General features: G+C 43.0%; 1 protein-coding gene across 5 annotated transcripts in view; it reads right to left on the bottom strand.

The window, feature by feature from the left end:
• The window catches only part of ARHGAP17 (Rho GTPase activating protein 17), a 93,838-nt gene that overhangs the window by 54,967 nt on the left and 19,708 nt on the right, over positions 1-19,163 (bottom strand). For all 5 annotated transcript variants that reach the window (XR_005201211.1, XM_017534425.2, XM_017534422.2 and 2 more), the window contains exons 2-3: positions 3,982-4,021; positions 2,229-2,333 (exon numbers count right to left, since the gene is read on the bottom strand). Coding sequence is in view for 4 of the 5 variants with exons in the window: in XM_017534425.2 (XP_017389914.1) it covers positions 2,229-2,333; positions 3,982-4,021 (145 nt within the window). In the remaining variant the exon portion in view is untranslated. The remainder of the gene's footprint in view (positions 1-2,228; positions 2,334-3,981; positions 4,022-19,163) is intronic.

The raw sequence follows: 19,163 nt of genomic DNA on the forward strand, positions 1-19,163 counted from the left end.
GGCCAACACGGTGAAACTCTGTCTCTACCAAAAAAAAAAAAAACAATTAGCCAGGCTTGGTAGTACAATCCTGTAGTCCCAGCTACTTACAGGTTGAGGTGGGAGGATGGCTTGAGCTCAGGAGGTTAATGCTACAATGAGTTGGGACTGGCCCACTCCACTCCAGCATGGGCAACAGAGTGAGATCCCGTCTTGAAAAAAATTTAAAATAAAACAGGGAATATAAAAAAGCTCCACAGTTTCCAGCTCACATAAAAGGGTGGATGGAATTCAGAGAGTCAACACAGAAGAACTGATCACGCATGCTGAAACAGACATTTAAGAGTGGAAGTTTTTTGCTCGGTTGAAAATGGCTTAGCAGTCACTGCATAAACACATCACTTAGAAGCCATAAGAATAGAGGAGGTGGCCAAGAGATTATGACGTGGAGAATAAGGAAGAGAAGCAGAGAACCTAAGGAAACAATGTGAAAAGGGTAAGCAGAGCAGAAGCCATGGGGAGAGAAGGACAAGGAGCTGCAGGAAGCAGAACCAGTAGCCGGGTCTGGTTCCGAGGGACAGAGCTCTGCAGCAAGTGTGGAAGTGTAGGTGTACGCAAACTTCCATTCCTATGACTGATATTGCAGAATCCTCACTATTGTGTAAGAGCGGAATAACCCTGCTGCCAAGGTGCCCCATAAAAGTCTGTAGGAAACATGAAAGGGTAACACAGATCATCTGCATACCATTAACAGTTCTCACTTTTGAGACACCTGGTGACAATACAGCAAATCATAGTTTCCCTGTGTCACCAAAACTGTCACTTCAACAAGATTTACTGCACGCTCATGAGCTGGGAACTTGTAAAAGCAAGAATGGAACTCCCTCATGAACAAAGGCTGCAGTGCTCCACTGTCTCTACCTAGGAACTGAATGCTCTGAACAAATGGACCCTGGAACAGACACTGGAGGGCTCTCCTAGAGTCCACCCTCTTCCTCACTATACTAGTATCCTCATTTTTCTTAGGGATCTACCCTGGCCTTGATAAAGTCTATGAGCTAGAGGTAGGACCATAGCCCATGCTCTAGGGCTGAGCCCAATTACCTTAAACCAATCAGCACATCCCATCTCCTCACCCGCTATCCATAGTAACTAGGGTGGAACAGGAAAAGTCAAAAATGGGGAATGTGACTCCATACAAATCAATACAATGGAAAGCGCTTTAGATCTGCCAAAAGCAGCGTTCTCACTCCATCAAGAAAACTACTGGGGCCAAGTATGGTAGCTCATGCCTGTAATTCCAGTGCTTTGGAAGGCCAAGGAGGGAGGCTTGCTTGAGGCCAGGGGTTCCAGATCAGCCTGGGTAACAAAGTGAGATCCCCATCTCTATGAAAATTTTTTTAAAATTAGCCAGGCACAGTGGTGTGCACTATGGTCTCAGTTGCTTGGGAGACTGAAGTGGGAGATCTCTTGAGCCCAGGAGTTTGAGGCTGCAGTGAGCTATGACCACCCTACAGCCTGGGTCATGGAGTAAGACCCTGTCAGGAAAGAAGAGGAAAGGCGAAGGGGAGGGGAAACAAAAAGAAAGAAAAGAAAAATGAAAAAGGTTGGGGGTGGGGGGTGGGGAGGGGAGCGGAGGGGAGGGGAATTACTGCAGGCTAGGGAGGGGAACTTCTGGGAGAGGGATTCTCCACTCCCACTGGCCACACTCAAGGAACACACAGCCCATGGATGCTGCCAATAGCCAACTTGCCATTATGAGGGTGACTGTCTAGGGACAAAGCAGACACTGACGGCAGAGGAGAACCAAGGAAAGAAACTAGGTTTTTAGTTACATTACGGAAATGCTAGATGAAGCCTGACCTGAAGTCTACCTAACCTCTGGACTTTTCAGTTAGCAAACCAATAGATTACTTCTACTTCTACATCAATTTAAGACAGGCTTTCAGCTTTCTGCCAGCAAAAGATGTATAACCAACATGGGCATTCTCTTATCAATGACAGATGATCATGGAGTCTTTAAGAGCACCTGGAGAAGATTCTGTTGTTAGTAGGGCTTCCAGCCCACCAATGTCTTAAACACGAAAGAATGCTATAGTCGGGATGTTGTCATAAGTGTGCTTAGTGACAGAAGGTACCAATCCAAAGGCCAATCCACTGATGCCACTTAGGACAACCAACCAATCCGGGGGTTGAAAAGCCTCAGAGAGACACAGGAACTATGGCTCTGAGTCACATATGATACTCACATGTCTCCTCTCGGCATCGGTGCCATGCTGGCCCTGGAAACATGCCACCAAGCGCTTATGGGAATGGTGGCATACTGAACGGACCGTGTCCAGGCGTCGCTCAATCTGACAAGGCAGAGACAAAAGAGAACAAATTTATCCTCTTCCTTTTGTGGTGTCTGCATGCTGGCAGGAAAAGCACAGCTGAATCTATGTGCAGGAAAAAAGGGACGATCTTGCCTACACCTTGCTATCACATTGAATGGCATGAATCAGTTTACAAACTACAGAACCAGAAAAGCACCAGGTTGAACCAGGCAGAAATGCAAATAAATGAATGATCCAGGCCCAGATCAACTGCCAAGTGGAAAAAACCACAGGGATGCCAAAGACCTCTCTCCAGCTCATGGCAACAGAGCTTTCCACACAATGTACCTCAGAAGAAGCAAAATAAATGTTCAACAATTTAATTGCAAGATCTGTGTTTTCAAAATTATTCCTTATTGGGTTTGGGGTGTGGGTGTGTGTGTGCGTGTGTGTTTTAAATAAACCTCTAAAGCAGAATGGACAGTCAGCAGTAAGAAACACTGACTTAGGGGGCCCACGCATCATAAGCAGCTTCCCAAAATACTATTGCTAGAATATGGCTGTTTATGGCAAAGAGAGCTGCTTTTTACAGGAAGGAATGCCAAAAATGTGTATTCTGATGACTCATGAAGAACGAGAGCAGGCCCTTTGGGATGCTTTCTATTTTAAAGACAAATCAACAAATTCAAAACGGAATACATTTTGACCCCAAACCATTTTACGCAGTGAGATGCTTTGTGCCTCTTTCTCAAAAGAGCAGCGTTTCTTCAGATCCAAGCCCATATCCCCAGGATTCAGGGCTGGTGGAAGGGGAGATTTAGGAGAAGATTCCACATCACCTTCCCCAAATCTTGCAATGACCAGATTTTCAAACATCAGAAAACTAACACGCATTCTTCATTTGCCACCAGAGGAAAGCAAAAAATGAACAAACATAAATCCATAATTTAATTTTGATACCAATTTCCACTAGAATGTAAACTCCACAAGGATAGGAGTCTTGATTTGTTTCATTCACTGATTTCTCCAGTGCCTGGAATGGGTTTTGTTTGGTGCTCATTTAATATTCGTTGAGAGGACCCATGTCTATTGAGGCCCTGTGCAAAGTATTCAAGAAACAACAGCAAATAAATGCTGGTTCTGCCCACCCGGGATGTATAACCCCCTGGGAAATGCTACACAGCTGCTCTAACAGAGACTGAAAAAAAGAGGCAGGAGAACACAGGGCAAATCAAGGGATGTTTCATGTCAGAAACAGTCTCTGTGGATTGCAGTGGTGGTAATAATAACAATAGATCACTAATATGTAGCACTTACCATGTGCTGTTCCTGCTTAACTCATCAAACCCTCCCAGCAACCCTATGAGGTGGATATGGCCTTTCCCTCAGTTTAGAGAAGTGGAAACTGAGGCACAGGGAAGTTCAGTAAATCCCTGAGGCCACAAAACTAACAAGAGGCAGACCTGAGATTCAAACCTGGGAAGCTGCGTTTCAGATCCCCTTTTCATCATCATGCAACAAAACTTTCTTTCCTGCTCAAAACCACACTAATTAATTTTATTGTTTCTAGTTTAAAAAACAAAAAACAAACAAAAAAACCCCACAAGCCTCAATTCTCACCCAGGTTTTTTTTTTTTTTTTTCCCATTCTTTAAACAGATCATTTAAAATAGACTATATTTTATTACCTGTAATAGATCTTCACTGAGGACTTCTGTTTTCTCAGCTCTGTGGGAAAAATTTAAAGTTCACAGAGTCAGAAATCCAAAAATGAAAGGCAATTCCTAAAGTTTAATAATTATTAGTCTGGAGTTTAAAGCAAATCAGGCAGAAATGAATTTAGAAGGGTTGGCGGGGGCAGTTTACCAATTTTTATATCAGAGAGCAATTTAAGCAAAACCAAAGAAAAACAACTAAACGAAACTTTGCAGGGAAAAGCAACCCAAAACAAGAACAAATGATCCTAAGCAGTGCTTCTCAAACTTGAACAGGCACAGAATCACCAAGGGCAGTGGGCGCTGATATAAAATGCCCTTTCCCAGGTCCCTCTGGAAAGTCTATTCTAATTCAATAGACCCTGCCTTTTTAACAGCCACTCCCTGCCCAGAATTCCATTGCAGGAGGTCTGTAGACAAGGCTTTGAGAAGACTGTTCCACAGAAGCTTAAACTTCAGTCCAAAACCAGAAACTTTATGCAAAGATACATGTCTACACCATCACACACAATAACAATTAGTTCCTTCTTCAATTTCCCTCCCCATTCTTACTTCTAAAAGAAACAAAGTATTTCCACAAGTTTCTCTGTTATGTTTTAACTACTATTTATTTCATCGACCCTTCCATTAAACCAACATGGTGGCCAGCAATCAGAAGGGGGCATTCCAACCTGGTGGAGTCTCAATTGTCAGGCCATAACAATTTTTATTTTTATTTTATTTTATTTTTGAGACAGAGTCTCACTCTGTTGCCCAGGCTGGATTGCAGTGGTGTGATTTTGGCTCACTGCAACCTCCACCTCCCAGATTCAAGTGATTCTCATGCCTCAGCCTCCTGAGTAGCTGGAATTATAGGCTCGTGCCACTTTGCCTGGCTAATTTTTGTATTTTTAGTAGAGACGGAGTTTCGCCATGCTGGCCAGGCTGGTCCTGAACTCCTGACCTCAACTGATCTGCCTGCCTTGGCCTCCCAAACTGCTGGGATTACATATATGAGCCACCAAGCCTGGCATGGAGGAAACTTTTAAAAGAGAAAGTAAAAGGTGTGTTTTAGCTCTCAACAGTGAGGGGAGTCAAGGGAAGGTTGTCAATGAACTGGAAATTCAGAATGTGAATTTGAATGCATGGTCCTGGGCCAGGAACCAATGCAAGAGAGGGAAAAGGTCTTGGGCCAGAAAGTAAATGAGACCCCTAGAATGACCTCCAAATGCTGCTAAGCTCAGAACAGTGCCAACTGTGGGCAAGGGAAAGTAGTGTGCTGCTCCTCCAGTCTACACTTAGGGCAACGGCATGTTAGCCAGAGCTGGGCATTGCCATGGAGGATTCTAACACTTGTCATCATGGCAGTGTCCCAGTTCACCTGGAGATGCCTACAGGGTGGCTCACTCACCAGTTTCTGCAGGAAGCTGGAACTCTGCCCTGACTCAAATCCCTCCCAGGGCCAGAGGATCAGGACCTGGAGACAAAGTCAAGGTCCCAGCATCCAGAGGCAGCCAACTCCCAACTCTATGAAAAAGTTCCACCAGCAGCAACAGGCAAAATATGCCACCCTAGACCTTGCTTGGCATGCACGGTGCCAGGCATTGCTGAAGAGCCAAACATGGGTAGTCACACCAGTTAGGGAGGGGAAGCAAGGCTCCAGCTGACCATGAGGTCAAAGAACCAGACTTAACAAGTTCAAAAAAAGGAGATTCAACTTGAGAATCAGAACAAATATGTCCTTTTTCAGAGCAAATTATTTTTTAAAAAAGAAAAGAAAAGAAAAACCTTGCTCTACAATCCCAATGCGCGCTATTAGCAGATGTGGGAGATTTAGTTACAGCTCAGGGGTATTCTAGAGCCAGCTCAGAACAACCAACCATGTGCATTTTTTCCCCAACTCCTTCTTCAGTGACCTCACACTGATACTTGAAATCAAAAATACAGGCCAGGTGTGGTGACTCACGACCGTAATCCCAGCACTTTGGGAGGCTGAGACAGGCAGATCATGAGCTCAAGAGATGGAAACCATCCTGGCCAACATGGTAAAACCCCATCTCTACTAAAAATACAAAAATTAGCTGGGCATGGTGACACACGCCTGTAGTCCCAGCTACTTGGGAGGCTGAGGCAGAAGAATCACTTGAACCCGGAAGGCAGAGGTTGCAGTGAGCCAAGGTCATACCACTGCACTCCATCACTCCAGCCTGGTGACAGAGCAAGACTCTGTCTCAAAAAAAAAGGAAATAAAAAAGTATAAACAACCACAAACAATTGAAATAGGATCTTGGCAGCTGTTAAACAGTCATGAACACAGTGCTGCAACAGTCCCAAAGAAAATAAAGCAAACATAAAAATGAGACAAGTATTACTTCAGAAAAAACAAAAAGTACACTGGAAACAGAAACAGAAAGACAGTCATAGTACTAGTATGCTCAGCTGCAAATAATTGGACATAATAATGTAAATATCAAATAGTAATAGAATGAAAAATTATAATATAACTGTATTGAAAGGATGGGGGAGTAGAAGCAGAGGGAAAGGGCCCTAAACCCTCATTGATCATAACAGAAAGTCAACAGACACTACCTAATTTGATAACCCAAAGAATAGTTTACACATATAACTTGTAATTATGAATATAAATAAATGTCACAATAAGCTGTTAATATTTCAAAGTAGTTGCTTCCAGAGCTGGGAAATCTCAGAGAGTAGAAAGTGAACCCACCATATTTTTTGAGGAGCCTTTTACTATATTATTTGACTTTTTAAACTATATGAATACACAGTTTTGAGGTTTTTTTAAAAATACCATGTTACTTACATTTTTAAGTAGCATTCGTAATATGGCCAGGGGTGAAGTGTGCCTAACTTAAAGAACTGGGTCCAATGTCAAGCTCTAAAGAAGCACAATATACCTTAGAGTATCCAAAATGTAAAGAAAATCAGAATATTTCCTGCCATTTTTTTTTTTTTTTTTATTAACTGGACCATTTGATTTAACAGAGATACTTTACATGAAAAGGTATCTGGAGGCTGAAAAATATATTGAATACACTATATGAAAATGTTAATGTGCTGTTTAAAAAGAAATTTCCCGTTTCCTGTGTTTGCAGAGACCATATATATTACATTAATAAAATCAATTTTACATCTGCAGGCCTAGATTTTTTTAAAAATCAATTTTAGAGGCTGAGTGCAGTGGTTCATGCCTATAATACCAGAACTTTGGGAGGCCAAGGTGGGCAGATCACTTGAGGTCAAGAGTTCGAGACCAAACTGGTCAACATGACACAACTCCATCTCTACTAAAAATACAAAAACTAGCCAGGCATGGTAGCACACACCTGTAGTCCCAGCTACATGAGAGGCCAAGGCACGAGGATGGATAGCTTGAACCTGGGAGGCAGAGGTTGCAGTGAGCCAAGATGGCGCCGCTATACTCCAGAATGGGCAACAGAGCAAGCCTCTGTCTCAGAAGAAAAAAAAAAAAGAAGAAGAAAAATACACAATTGCAGAAAAAAAAATCCAAAGCCTAACCAGAGTTCCCTGAAATTATTAGAAGTAACCTATAATTCTCCAGGAAAAATTACTTTTAAGTGACAAATCATGACAATGGAGTATAATGCACAAACTGGAATGGCTCCCTCACACCAAGATTCTTCTGCTGGCCTGTGGGCTCTCCATCTTAATTTTCAGGACTCGCCACCGTCTCTATCTCTTCCAATAATGTGGTCCAAATGACCTGATCTCCCTCATCACTGTGACTGGCGCAAGCCTCGGCGCTATCATGAATGGTTCTGCAGTGCTCACCTTTACCAGAGATATGGAAAGTCCGGCAATTATTCCACAATCAGCCAAGGCACCCATTCAATAGGCCATGTACATAAGCCACAGAAACTTGCTGGTTTTTACTAAGAAGTGTTATGTTTGGTTGAGTTTTTGTAATTCATTAAAGCAAGGCAGGGGCAAGAGACTGAACCTGTCAAGACACCTATAGACAAAAAACAAACAGTAGAAACAGTAATTCAATCATAAAAATAGTAATTGATAAATCAGATTTTTTTTTTTTTTTTTTTTTTTTTTTTTTTTTGAGACAGGGTCTCGTTCTGTCACCCAGGCTGGAGTACAGTGGTGCGATCTCAGCTCACCGGAACCTTTGCCTCTTGGGCTCAAGTGATTTTTCCACCTCAGTCTCCCAGGTAGCTGGGACAACAGGTGCACGCCACCATGCCCAGCTAATTTTTGTATTTTTAGAAGAGACATGGTTTCACCATGTTGGCCAGGCTGGTCTCAAATTCCTGAGCTTAAGCCATCTGCCTGCTTTGGTCTCCTAGAGTACTGGGATTACAGGCACGAGCTGCTGCACCTGGCCAGATTTTTTTTTTTTAAGACAGGGTTTTGCTCTAACTCCCATGCTGAGTGCAGTGGCATGATCACAACTCATGACAGCCTCGAACTCCTGGGCTTAAGCTATCCTCCCACCTTAGCCTTCCAAGTAGTCGGGACGACAAATGTGTATCACCATGCCAAGGAAATTTTTAAAATTTTTTTTATAAAGATGGATTCTCACTACATTGCCCAGGCTGGTCTCAAACTCCTGAGCTCAAGCAATCCTCCCACCTTCACCTCCCAAAGTGCTCTAGATGTGAGCCAGTACGCCCAGCCTAGATTGTTTGGAATCAGACATTTTGCTCCATGTTCCTCAACTTTTTGTATATGGGTTTTTTCTGCTTTGTCAGAGCCTTCTTTGTGTCCAACGTTCTGGGCTTGAAAACACACTTGAATGTTTCCTGTCTGCAACTGGAAAAACAATACAAATCAGGAAGGAACTTCCCACTCGCCATTTTACTCTGGGGTTTGTTTTTTCCTATGAAGCTATTCTGCAATTCCACTAGTCATTCAAATAAGGCTTATACCAGGCAGGATTTTTAATTTGCTTTTTCGTAAAGCACAGATTTTCTCCTCGTAATTCTCAAAGCCATTTCAAAGCAGCGGTGCTTCGTAGGCCTTGATAGGATCACTTTCCCTTGATCTGGTGTGGTAATGTCCAACCCTGCAGTTATGGCTAATAGGATGTTTCACTGAGGCCACTTGCCAGGCAAGGAGAAAACAGAAATGCTTCCAATCTGGCATAGTTCAAGGTACCAAAAAGACAGCAAATGCTCCGACCAGGTGAGAGCCAAAGGACAATTTCCAATTGATCTGATATTTTCCATTTCTAATCATGGATTTCTGCTAGTTTCCTTCAGAAAACATGTACTATGGGAGCAAAAGACTCCCACACCACGGACACAATCAATGCAGGCTGTGGTCTTCTAAGCAATGAGCATTACTGTCCTCCTCCCTGCTGGATAGCAGGTTCCACGAGGGCAGAGAGAGAGCTCTAAAGTCATCACTCCTCCCCAGCACCAAGCTCAGCCTGCCACTTAAAAAATACACACTGAATGAATGAATGGGTGTCTATCACATCTTTGGGAAAAAGGACATTCACAATGTCAAACAAACCCCAATAAAACAAGGCAGAAAGGAAGCCATAGGTGTATACAACTGCCTTCCAAAGTAAAATCCATAACGACTAAAACTGAAATGGGATATTACCTTTCAAGGTTAATCTTTTTTTAAAAGTGGCAAAAAAAAAAAACAAAAAAAAAAAACCACAGTTGAAAACCAAAAAAAAATGTCTGCAGGGGGTGGAGGGGCGGGGGATCCACATTTTTTTTTTCTTTTTACTTAAAGCCATCAGATCTCGTGAGAGAGAACCACAGTTTTAAAAATTTTATGTTAAAAGAGGAGTGAAAGCCATTCCTCCAATCCCATAACCCAGAGAGAACTACTGTTACGAATTTGTTATATATCCTTCCCAATTTTTTTTCTAAATTTAAACTAGTGCTTCTCAACTGGAGACAACTGTCCCCAGAGGACATCTGGCAGTGTCTGGAGACATTTGTGGTTGTCATGATGGGAGATGCTACTGGTATCTGTAGGGTAGAGGCCAGGATGTTACTAACTACCCTAAATGTACCCTCCCCCTACCAAATAATATAAAGAATTATGAACAAGGAATGATCTGGCCCTGGATTCGTTTCCTATTGCTGCTGTAACAAATCACCACAAACTCAGTGGCTTGAACAATACAAGTGTATTATGTCACACTTCTTGAGGTCAGAACTTCCAACCAGGGCTCCTTGGGCTATGATCAAGGTGGCAGCATGGCTGAATGCCTTACTGGACATGCGAGGGGAGCATCTGCTTCCTTGCGCTTTCCAGCTTCTTGAGTCTGCCACATTCCTTGTCCTCTTCCTACACTGTCAGGCCAGCACAGTTTGCTCTGGGCCCCTCTGCCATAGTCCCATCTTCCTCTGACTCTGCGACCTCCCTCTTCCACTGCTAAGGACCTCTGTGATTACACTGGGCCCACCTGGTTAGCCCAGGCTAATCCCCCTTACCACTGATTAGAAATTTTAATTCCAGGCCAGGTGCGGTGGCTCATACCTGTAATCCCAGCACTTGTGGGAGGCCGAGGTGGGCAGATCACAAGGTCAGGAGTTGGAGAACAGCCTGGCCAATATGGTGAAACCCCGTCTCTACTAAAAATACAAAAATTAGCTGGGCCTGGTTGCACGCACCTATAGTCCCAGCTACTCGAGAGGCTGAGGCAGGAGAATCACTTGAACTCTGGAGGCAGAGATTGTACTAAGCCGAGATTTCACCACTACGCTGCCGCCTGGGCAACCGAGTGAGACTCCATCTCAAAAGAGAAAAAAGAAAAGAAAAGGAAAGAAAAGAAAAGAAAGAAAATTTAATTCCATCTCCAAACTTAGTCCCCCTTTGCCATGTAAACTAAGACATTCAGAGATCCTGGAGATTGGGACCTGGACATGTTTGGGGAGGGCAGAGCATTATTCTGCCTACTTCAGGTCCAAATGTCAACAGTGGCAAGGTGAGAAGCACTGAATTAAAAGGACACACATGCAAACATATACACATATATACACACATGCACACAGGTAGGCAGAAAGACATGAGGGGCATTTTTACATGTCAGAACACAGATGTACAACTCTACTGCCTCCTTTATGCCTGTACAGCAATCTACTCTATGGATATACCATGTTCTACCTATCTGCACAAAAGCCCAAACCCTCCAGCCTCATATTCAATCTAATTGAACTGTGGGCTGACTGTCAAACCTCCACATCACGAGTGGTTCCTCCAAGGCTGCAGGGATCCTTCTAGAGCCTTCACAACAACCAACGACAGTAGCAGCGACATTTGCTGGGTACTCTCTATGCCCTAGACACTGGGCTGGCACCTACATCTGTTCTAATTCTCACATCAACCCTATTGGGTAGGAACCACTATTCCCTCCACTTCACATATGAAGAAAGTGAGGCCTTGAAAGGTAACTTGCCCAAGACCCCCGCACTAGTAAGTAGGATTGTGGGATTCAAACCCAGAGGGCCTGACTACCAAGTCCTAGACTTACAGTTTATCTAAACCATGGATTAGCAAACTATAACTGCAGGCTCAATCCCCTATTTTTATGGCCAGAAAGCTCAGAAGGGTGGTTATTTGTAAATAATTGGAAAATAATAATAATATTTAGTAACATCTGAAAATTATATGAAATTCACATTTCAGTGTGTATTACAGAACTTTCACTGGAACACAGCCAAGCTCACATGTTCGTGTGCTATCTATGGCTGCTTTTGAGCTTCAACAGCAGAATTGAGCTGTTTCGAAAGACATCGCCATATGACCTGCAGAGCTCAAAATATTTACTATCCAGTCGTTTACAGAAAACGCTGGCTAACCCCAGGTCTCTATCAGTAACTCTGGCAGGATATGGTGCAAACCTCGATAGCTGGCTTTTTAGAATCACTTTGAGGATGAGTGAGGCTGGGCTGGAGGTGTATTTTCTCTTCCTCGACATTCTGCCTCATAGGCAAGCAGCAGCTGCCAAAACGAACAGGGGTGGCTGCCTCTGATAATTCAGTCCAAATGTGGAGGCACAGCCCAGTGCTGGTGACACTGGTGACAGGAAGAAATCAGAAGTTATGTCTCTCCTGCACCTACCCACCTCCATCCACTCACCTCCTCAGAAACACAACTATTTCAACCGCTGTTTCCTTTCTGGTCTCTACTGATAAACACATTTCAGGACAAGACCTGAATAAGCACAATTCTCTATGTAAGAGTTCAGCAACAATAAACATTTCAGGCTTGCAGACCATACTGTCTCTATGTAATGACTCAGCTCTGCCACTGCAGCACAAAAGCTGCCACAGACATTGTATAAACGAACCGACCTGGCTGTGTCCCAATAAATCTTTATTTATGGACACTGAAATGTGAATTTCACCTAATTATCACATGTCATGAACTACTGTTCCTCTTTTAATGTTTTTCATCTATTTTAAAATGCCAAAACCATCCTGAGCCTGCGGCAGCTGCATTTACCCCAGTACAGAGTTTGCTGACTCCCTGATCTATGTATAAGTTAAGTCCATTTTCCCATGAAACTTCAATCCTTTTTAATCACTTCCCAAATCCAAATTCTTCTTACTCAGAAGGGGGATTTCTGCGCTTTCCCAACTTGCATTTCAGAGGTTGAGAGACGCTGGCTTTTCGAGACTTTGCCAAATTGCTCCTTTTTAATCCTTTCAGCCATTCTGGGGCCTTTCTTTCCACCACGGGCACCCACTACCCAAGGACGGGAAATATGTGGCTTAGGCGCCAATACTAACATCAAACATCAATGGCTCTCACTGCTCCCGAGTTCACAGAGCTGTTGGTTTTTGGTTTACAAATTCACATGAGAGATCACAGTTCTGCTGGCTTTTACACTTGCACACTGACTGATACATCAATTAAAATGAAATGGGGTATGGAGAGAATTTTAATGAACTCATTTTCAATGCTGGTTACCAGGAAATATCTGAATGCATTTTTGAGGAACAAGACAGACTATAACTAATCCACCAAGGAATCTGAATATTGGACGTACAGCAACAACATAAACATTACTGCACGCAATGTGATTTGTATTCACAGTGAAATTACAGAGCCCACCCAGGGCCAAGCAGTGGATTTCATTCTGCTGGGAATCTGATTTTGTGAAACACCATCAACTCCTGTTACCAGTGTTTACAAAACCCACCTGAGCCTCTGAGCCCAGTTTGGGTGCAATAATTTGATTTCATAGTGAGCTGGAGGACTACTGAATGAGTTTGTACTGTTTTATCTCATTAGTTGTCTTCTTAGATTTCTGGGAAGGAATCTAAAATCTACTTAATTGGATTTTAAAATAAAGGACTCTCTGAAACTTTGAAAATGAAGCAATTTGTTATACCTGCCACAAAGCAGTTTAAAAGGCCTAAGAGAGTTTACAGAACTCTAAAGGGATGTTATTGGGAAAGAATCGTTCCTATGCCTAACACTGAAAAGAAAAAGGACACTTATCAGGGGGAAATGATTCAACAGAAAATACTTTGGCAATAATGTGAGAAAATAGATCTAATAGTTCTATACTCTGAATTATTTCCCCAAATGATGGTATTTTGCCCATATATTTACAGCTTCTCTAGGACAGGGTTATAACCCGTAATTTGTACTTCAAATGACAATAAAACCCTTCTCAATCTTAACTTAATCTGATAATATTATTTGAATTCCAGTGACTAAGATGAACAGTTACAGTTTACCCTAAAGTGAATTGGGTTTATCATTTTCCTGCACATGTAAGCTTATCCACGCAGCGTTTTGTTCGGTCAGTTGGCTTTTTCCCCTCTGGCACATGAAATGGAATCTATTTGCTATCCCTGCTATAATCACGTGGCCTGTCTCAAAGCTCCACCACTGATTCTTGCTTATGGCAAAGTCTGAAAGAAATCTCCCTTCTGCCACCAACCACCTCAGTGGCCTCTTGGGAATTCCTAGTGCCTCATTCCCCAGCCTGCTCCAGTCACTCATGGTACCTGCTTGGACCTAGAGACAGCTGAGTTTGAGATTTTAAAATTTGTTTAAGCAGGAAAAAGTATGTGAGAAATATTTTGCAAAACATTGCAATGCAGACAGTACATTCACACAGAGCTACTGCCTAAGGGAAAGGAGCTCAGAAGGAGCCCAGTTTATTGCTCTGGTGAGGCAGCCAGAGGCTAGGGGAAGCTGAAAAGCCACACAGAAAATCCAAAGCAAAAGTACCAAGGCCAGGCCACAGTGTCAGGGACCTGGCTCCACACCGCAGCTCTGACTCAGTGGGCTGGTGGGGTGGCACACCGAGTCTGAAGACAGGTTGTACCGGCTCCCTTCCAAACTAGGTCAGCACATTTGGACTCTGGCAAGCACATCACCATAAAAAACAGGTTATAAATGATCATTAAGTTCTCAATCCAACTTATAAGGAATCATTCTTCTCACAGATTGTCTAAGAGATGGCCCTGGCAGGAGCCTATTGATTTTTCTGAGCCACTCAGAAAAAGTTAAAAAAAAAAAAAGTAGTGAAAAAAGATTTAGGAGGTAACAATGGTGCTTAACCAGAGCTACACGTGACAGTCCGGGGGGCGGGGGGGGACCTGAAAATAATACAGGTGATGGTGCTTACACAAAATGGCCAGAAAATGGGACTCTATAGAGGCAGAATCTACAAAGGCAGAAAGTAGATGAGTGGCTGGTTTTGGGGGTTGGGGGATTGGGGATTAACTGTAAAGAGGCATGAAGGCTCTTATTTGGGGTGACAAAAATGTTCTACAACTGGCTTGTGGTGATGGTTACACAACTCTGTAAATTTACTATGAATCATTGAAGTGTACACTTAAAATGAGACATTTTTTGAAATATATCAGGTACAGAAAGATATATACCACATGTTCTCAGTGATATGTGGAACCCAAAATAAATAAATAAATAAATAACCAACCTCATAAAAGCTGAGAGAAGAATTATGGTTATGAGAAGCTGAGAAGTACAGGGTGAAGGGGAGATAGGGAGAGGTTAATGGACAGGGATACGTTACTATAGCTAGATAGGAGGACTATGTTCTCCTGTTCTATATAGTACTGTCAGGTGAATATGGCTAACAATAATTTAGTGTGTATTTTCAAAAACTAGAAGAGGATTTTGAATGTTCACAATATAGAAACAAACGTTCAAGGTGATGGATATAATTATGCTGATTTGATCATTAAACATTGTAAACATATCAGAAGATCACTCTATATCCCATAAATATGTACAAACATTGAAGTCAACTAAAAGAGAAAATTTGGTAAATTTTTTGATCTATGAAATATTCCTCATAGGTCAGGTGCAGTGGCTCATTCCTATGATCCCAGCACTCTGGAAGGCCAAGGTGGGAGAATCACTTGAACCCAGGAGTTCAAGACCAGCCTGGGCAAAATAGGGACACCTCCACCTATACAAAATATAAAAAACTTAGCCAGGTGTGGTGGTGCACATTTGTAGTCCTGGCTACCTGGGAGGTTGAAGTGGGAGGACTGTTTGAGCCCAGGAGGTCAAGACTGCAGTGAGCCGCAATCGTGCCACTACACTCCAGCCTAGGCAACAAAGCAAGATCTTGGGTCTCAAAAAAAAAAATAAATAAATAAATTAGCTGGGCATGGTGGTGAGCACCTGTAGTCCCAGCTACTTAGGAAGCTTAGGTGGGAGGATCATTTGAGCATGGGAGGTGGAGACTGCAGTGAGCCACGATCACACCACTGCATTCCACCCTGGGCAAGTGACTGAGACCATGTCTCCCCCCAAAACATAAATACACACCACCCACACACAGACACACACACACACCCCTCATAAAGTTGTCAATAATAATACTGATGCCTGGACCTCAACCTAAAACAAATGAATCAAAACTTCTGGAAGTGGGGCCTGGCTTTTTTTTTAAAAGCTCCCCAGGCGATCCCCAAGCAAAGACAGCACTGAGAACCACTGCAAGGAGGTTCAGGTAGCAACAGCTGGCAGGTGGCAGAGTGAGCGGCAGGACAGACTAGAAGGGCGGTGGCCCTAACGCACTGTGGCACTGTAGTCTCCAGGGTCCCTGTGCACTAGGCCATAAAGAACATCAGAAGGAGCTCTGATATTCATGATTCACAACCGGCTTTACTCTGTTGCCTTCGCAGGCAGAGTAAACTCAGTTATAAGAAACACAGTGATACCAGATTCTAAGTTTCACTTCCAGCAAAGAATAAGAACGCAGGATATAGCCAGAACTAAGAGTTAGGGCTCTGCAGTCAAACAGACCAGACTGAATCGCAAGGCTGGACGTTCACAGGTGCACCTTACTAATCGACATTTCCTCCACTGCGAAATGGGAATAATCATAACCAAAAATAATAACAATGCCACCACCACACTGGTTGTTTAGGAACACTGTCTTATATACTTCATTTAATGTGCTTGGTGGCACCTACTGAGGGCTCATGGAGTGTTAGCTGCTCTGAGAATTACAACAAATAACAACCACCTTCAGATAAATCCCAAGCCTTATCTAAGAATGACCTTTCAAAACTTACCAAGTTGTTCTAGCTTCTCTCTGGAAGAAGTTACTGTCAAGCCCAGACCACACAAAGACAAAAAGCTAGTCACACTTAGAGCAGAAGCAGGGCAGGACGTTCAATGAAAACAAAGAGTTGGTTGTGATAACACCGTGTGGGACGGCACCAAAGAGCATCACAGGCACACAGTAAACAGAAACTCAGGGACAGAATATGTGGAGAGTTAGTGAATCCTGTGTCAGAAGCTAATGCCTTCAGCTGCTGGGCTTCCCACCACGGCTAATGAGGCTACAGAAACACCCACACCAGCGAATCTCGAGAAGCGAAAGCAAGTCTCCAAGTATAAACCATCCATTCGAGGATGGATTGCTGAAAGATCCTCAGATTTTAGATCTTTGTTCATTCAGACAGTATTTAGGGAGCTCCCACTAAATGTAAAGAACTGAGAAAGAAAAAAAGACAGAAATGATACACAGTCCCCACTCTTGAGGAGCTTGTGAGAAAGAAATGTCCACAATCATCCTTGGGGAGAGCACTTTGGGGCACAGATAGAAGAGTGATGAACTGTGTGGCCAGGAAAGCAGGGAAACCGTCCACGTGGACCTCAGATAAGTCACGACAACCAAAAAGCATGAGGAGAAGAAGTTTGGGGATCAATGTGTAGGGCACAGAACAGGAGGTGGGGACGTGGCTGCAAAGAAAGGCTTTGCCTGCCAGGGAACTCAGGGGCAACAGGGAGCCACTGATGGTTTTTCAGTAATAGAATGGCAAAAGGTTTGAGTGTCAGAATGAAAAGTCGAATAGCAGGGTACAGGATGGAGGCAGGGAGAGCTAACTCCTGGAGGCTTCTGTGGCTATCTAGAGGAGAGACAAGAGCAGACCCAGAGCCCAAATGGTCATCCTGGCCAATGACATGCAGCTATTTGAACAGAAACAGAACAGCAGAATCTGACTATAAACAGCCAACTTGAAAAAAAGTACAAGAAAAATTCATAACTATGGTGCTCTCTGTTCAAGAAAGTAATCAAACATAAAAACTGGAATTGGTGGATCATAACATGTGTAATCAATAAGTTTTTGTTATTGCTTGTTTTTTAGAGACAGGGTCTCACTGTCGCCCAGACTGTGAAAAGCAATGGTGTGATCATAACTCATGTTTGCCTCCAACTCCTGGGTTCAGCAATCCTTCTGTCTCAGCCTGCCAAGTAGCTGAGACTACACGTACACACCACCACACTCATCTAATTTTTGTATTTTTTTGTACAGACAGGTTCTCGCTATGTTTTCCTCATGGGTCTCAAACTCCTGGCCTCAAGTGATCCTCCAGCCTCAGCTAAAATCCATTTTTTTTTTTTTTAGAAAAGGTCTAAAATCTTAAAGGGCTGGCACTGTAGGCATGAGTCACTGTGCCCGGCCAAAAGAGTTTCCTAATACCAAATTTCCAATACTAAAACTAAAAAAAAAAATAGTAGTATTTTGCATTTATACATTATTTTCTGTTATGAAAGCACTTTCACCTATATTATGTCATTATTAATAGGCTGGTTCAAAAGTAATTGTGGCTTTTGCCACTAACAGTAATGGGCAGTCAGGCATAGTGGCTCACACCTGTATTCCCAGCACTTTGGGAGGCTGTGGTGGGCAGATCACCTAAGGTCAAAAGTTCTAGACCAACCTGACCAACATGGTGAAACCCCGTTTCTACTAAAATACAAAAAAAATTAGCTAGGCATGGTGGCGGGTGCCTGTAATCTCAGCTATTCGGGAGGGTAAGGTAGGAGAATCACTTGAACTCAGGAGGCAGAGGTTACAGTGAGCTGTGATTGAGCCACTGCTCTCCAGCCTGGGTGACAGTGAGGCTCCGCCCCCTGCAAAAAAAAAAAAAAAAAGGAATGGGCAAAAACATGTACCCATGTAGGGCAATTTTTATTATCCCTGTTTCATGGGTGTGCAGGCAGACACCCATTAAATGAATTACACAATGTGGACCAGTCTTTGAACCTTCAGAAAGAGTGCCTTCAAGGTCATGGACCAAAGTTAGGTTTCTCTAACTTTGCAAGCCACATTCTGGTCCTAGCTCCACCACAAACTAACCATAGCATCTAAAAATACATCCCTTAATCTTTCTGCCCTTAGTTTATTTATATTTGCATCAACATTCTCACAGGACTTTAAAGAGACTACAATAAAACAGCAAAGGAGAGAACATTTTGAAACCTTCCAAACTGAGCTTTGCAAATGTAGGACTGTAACTCTACAAACAACTAATGTTGTATAGTTTAAACAGGCATCTAGTGCTGAAAATTTGAATAATGGTGGCCCCTGTGGAATTCTACAATGAACACACATCACGGATGTGGCCCAGAAAGTTTCGTGCTTAGTGTGGTGCACAAAATGAAGGGAAAATATTCACCTGGAAAGTCAGAGCAAGGCAGTTTCTGAGGGATGATAGGTAGATTCTGGGTGGGGAACACCGTAAATCTCCACTTGCCCTTTTCTAAAGGTCAAAGAAAAGAGTGCCTGATGGATAAAAGGACTCTGTAAGTACTTTAAAACAGAAATGATTGTCTTTTAGTAAGGCATTTTGTCAAAAAGATATTCAGAATAATTAAGCCTTAACTGAGCGGAGCTATATAGCCATCACCAAATTCAATCACAGGC

The sequence above is a fragment of the Cebus imitator genome, unplaced genomic scaffold, assembly GCF_001604975.1.
Source record: "Cebus imitator isolate Cc_AM_T3 unplaced genomic scaffold, Cebus_imitator-1.0 Scaffold85, whole genome shotgun sequence".
Lineage (NCBI taxonomy): Eukaryota > Metazoa > Chordata > Mammalia > Primates > Cebidae > Cebus > Cebus imitator.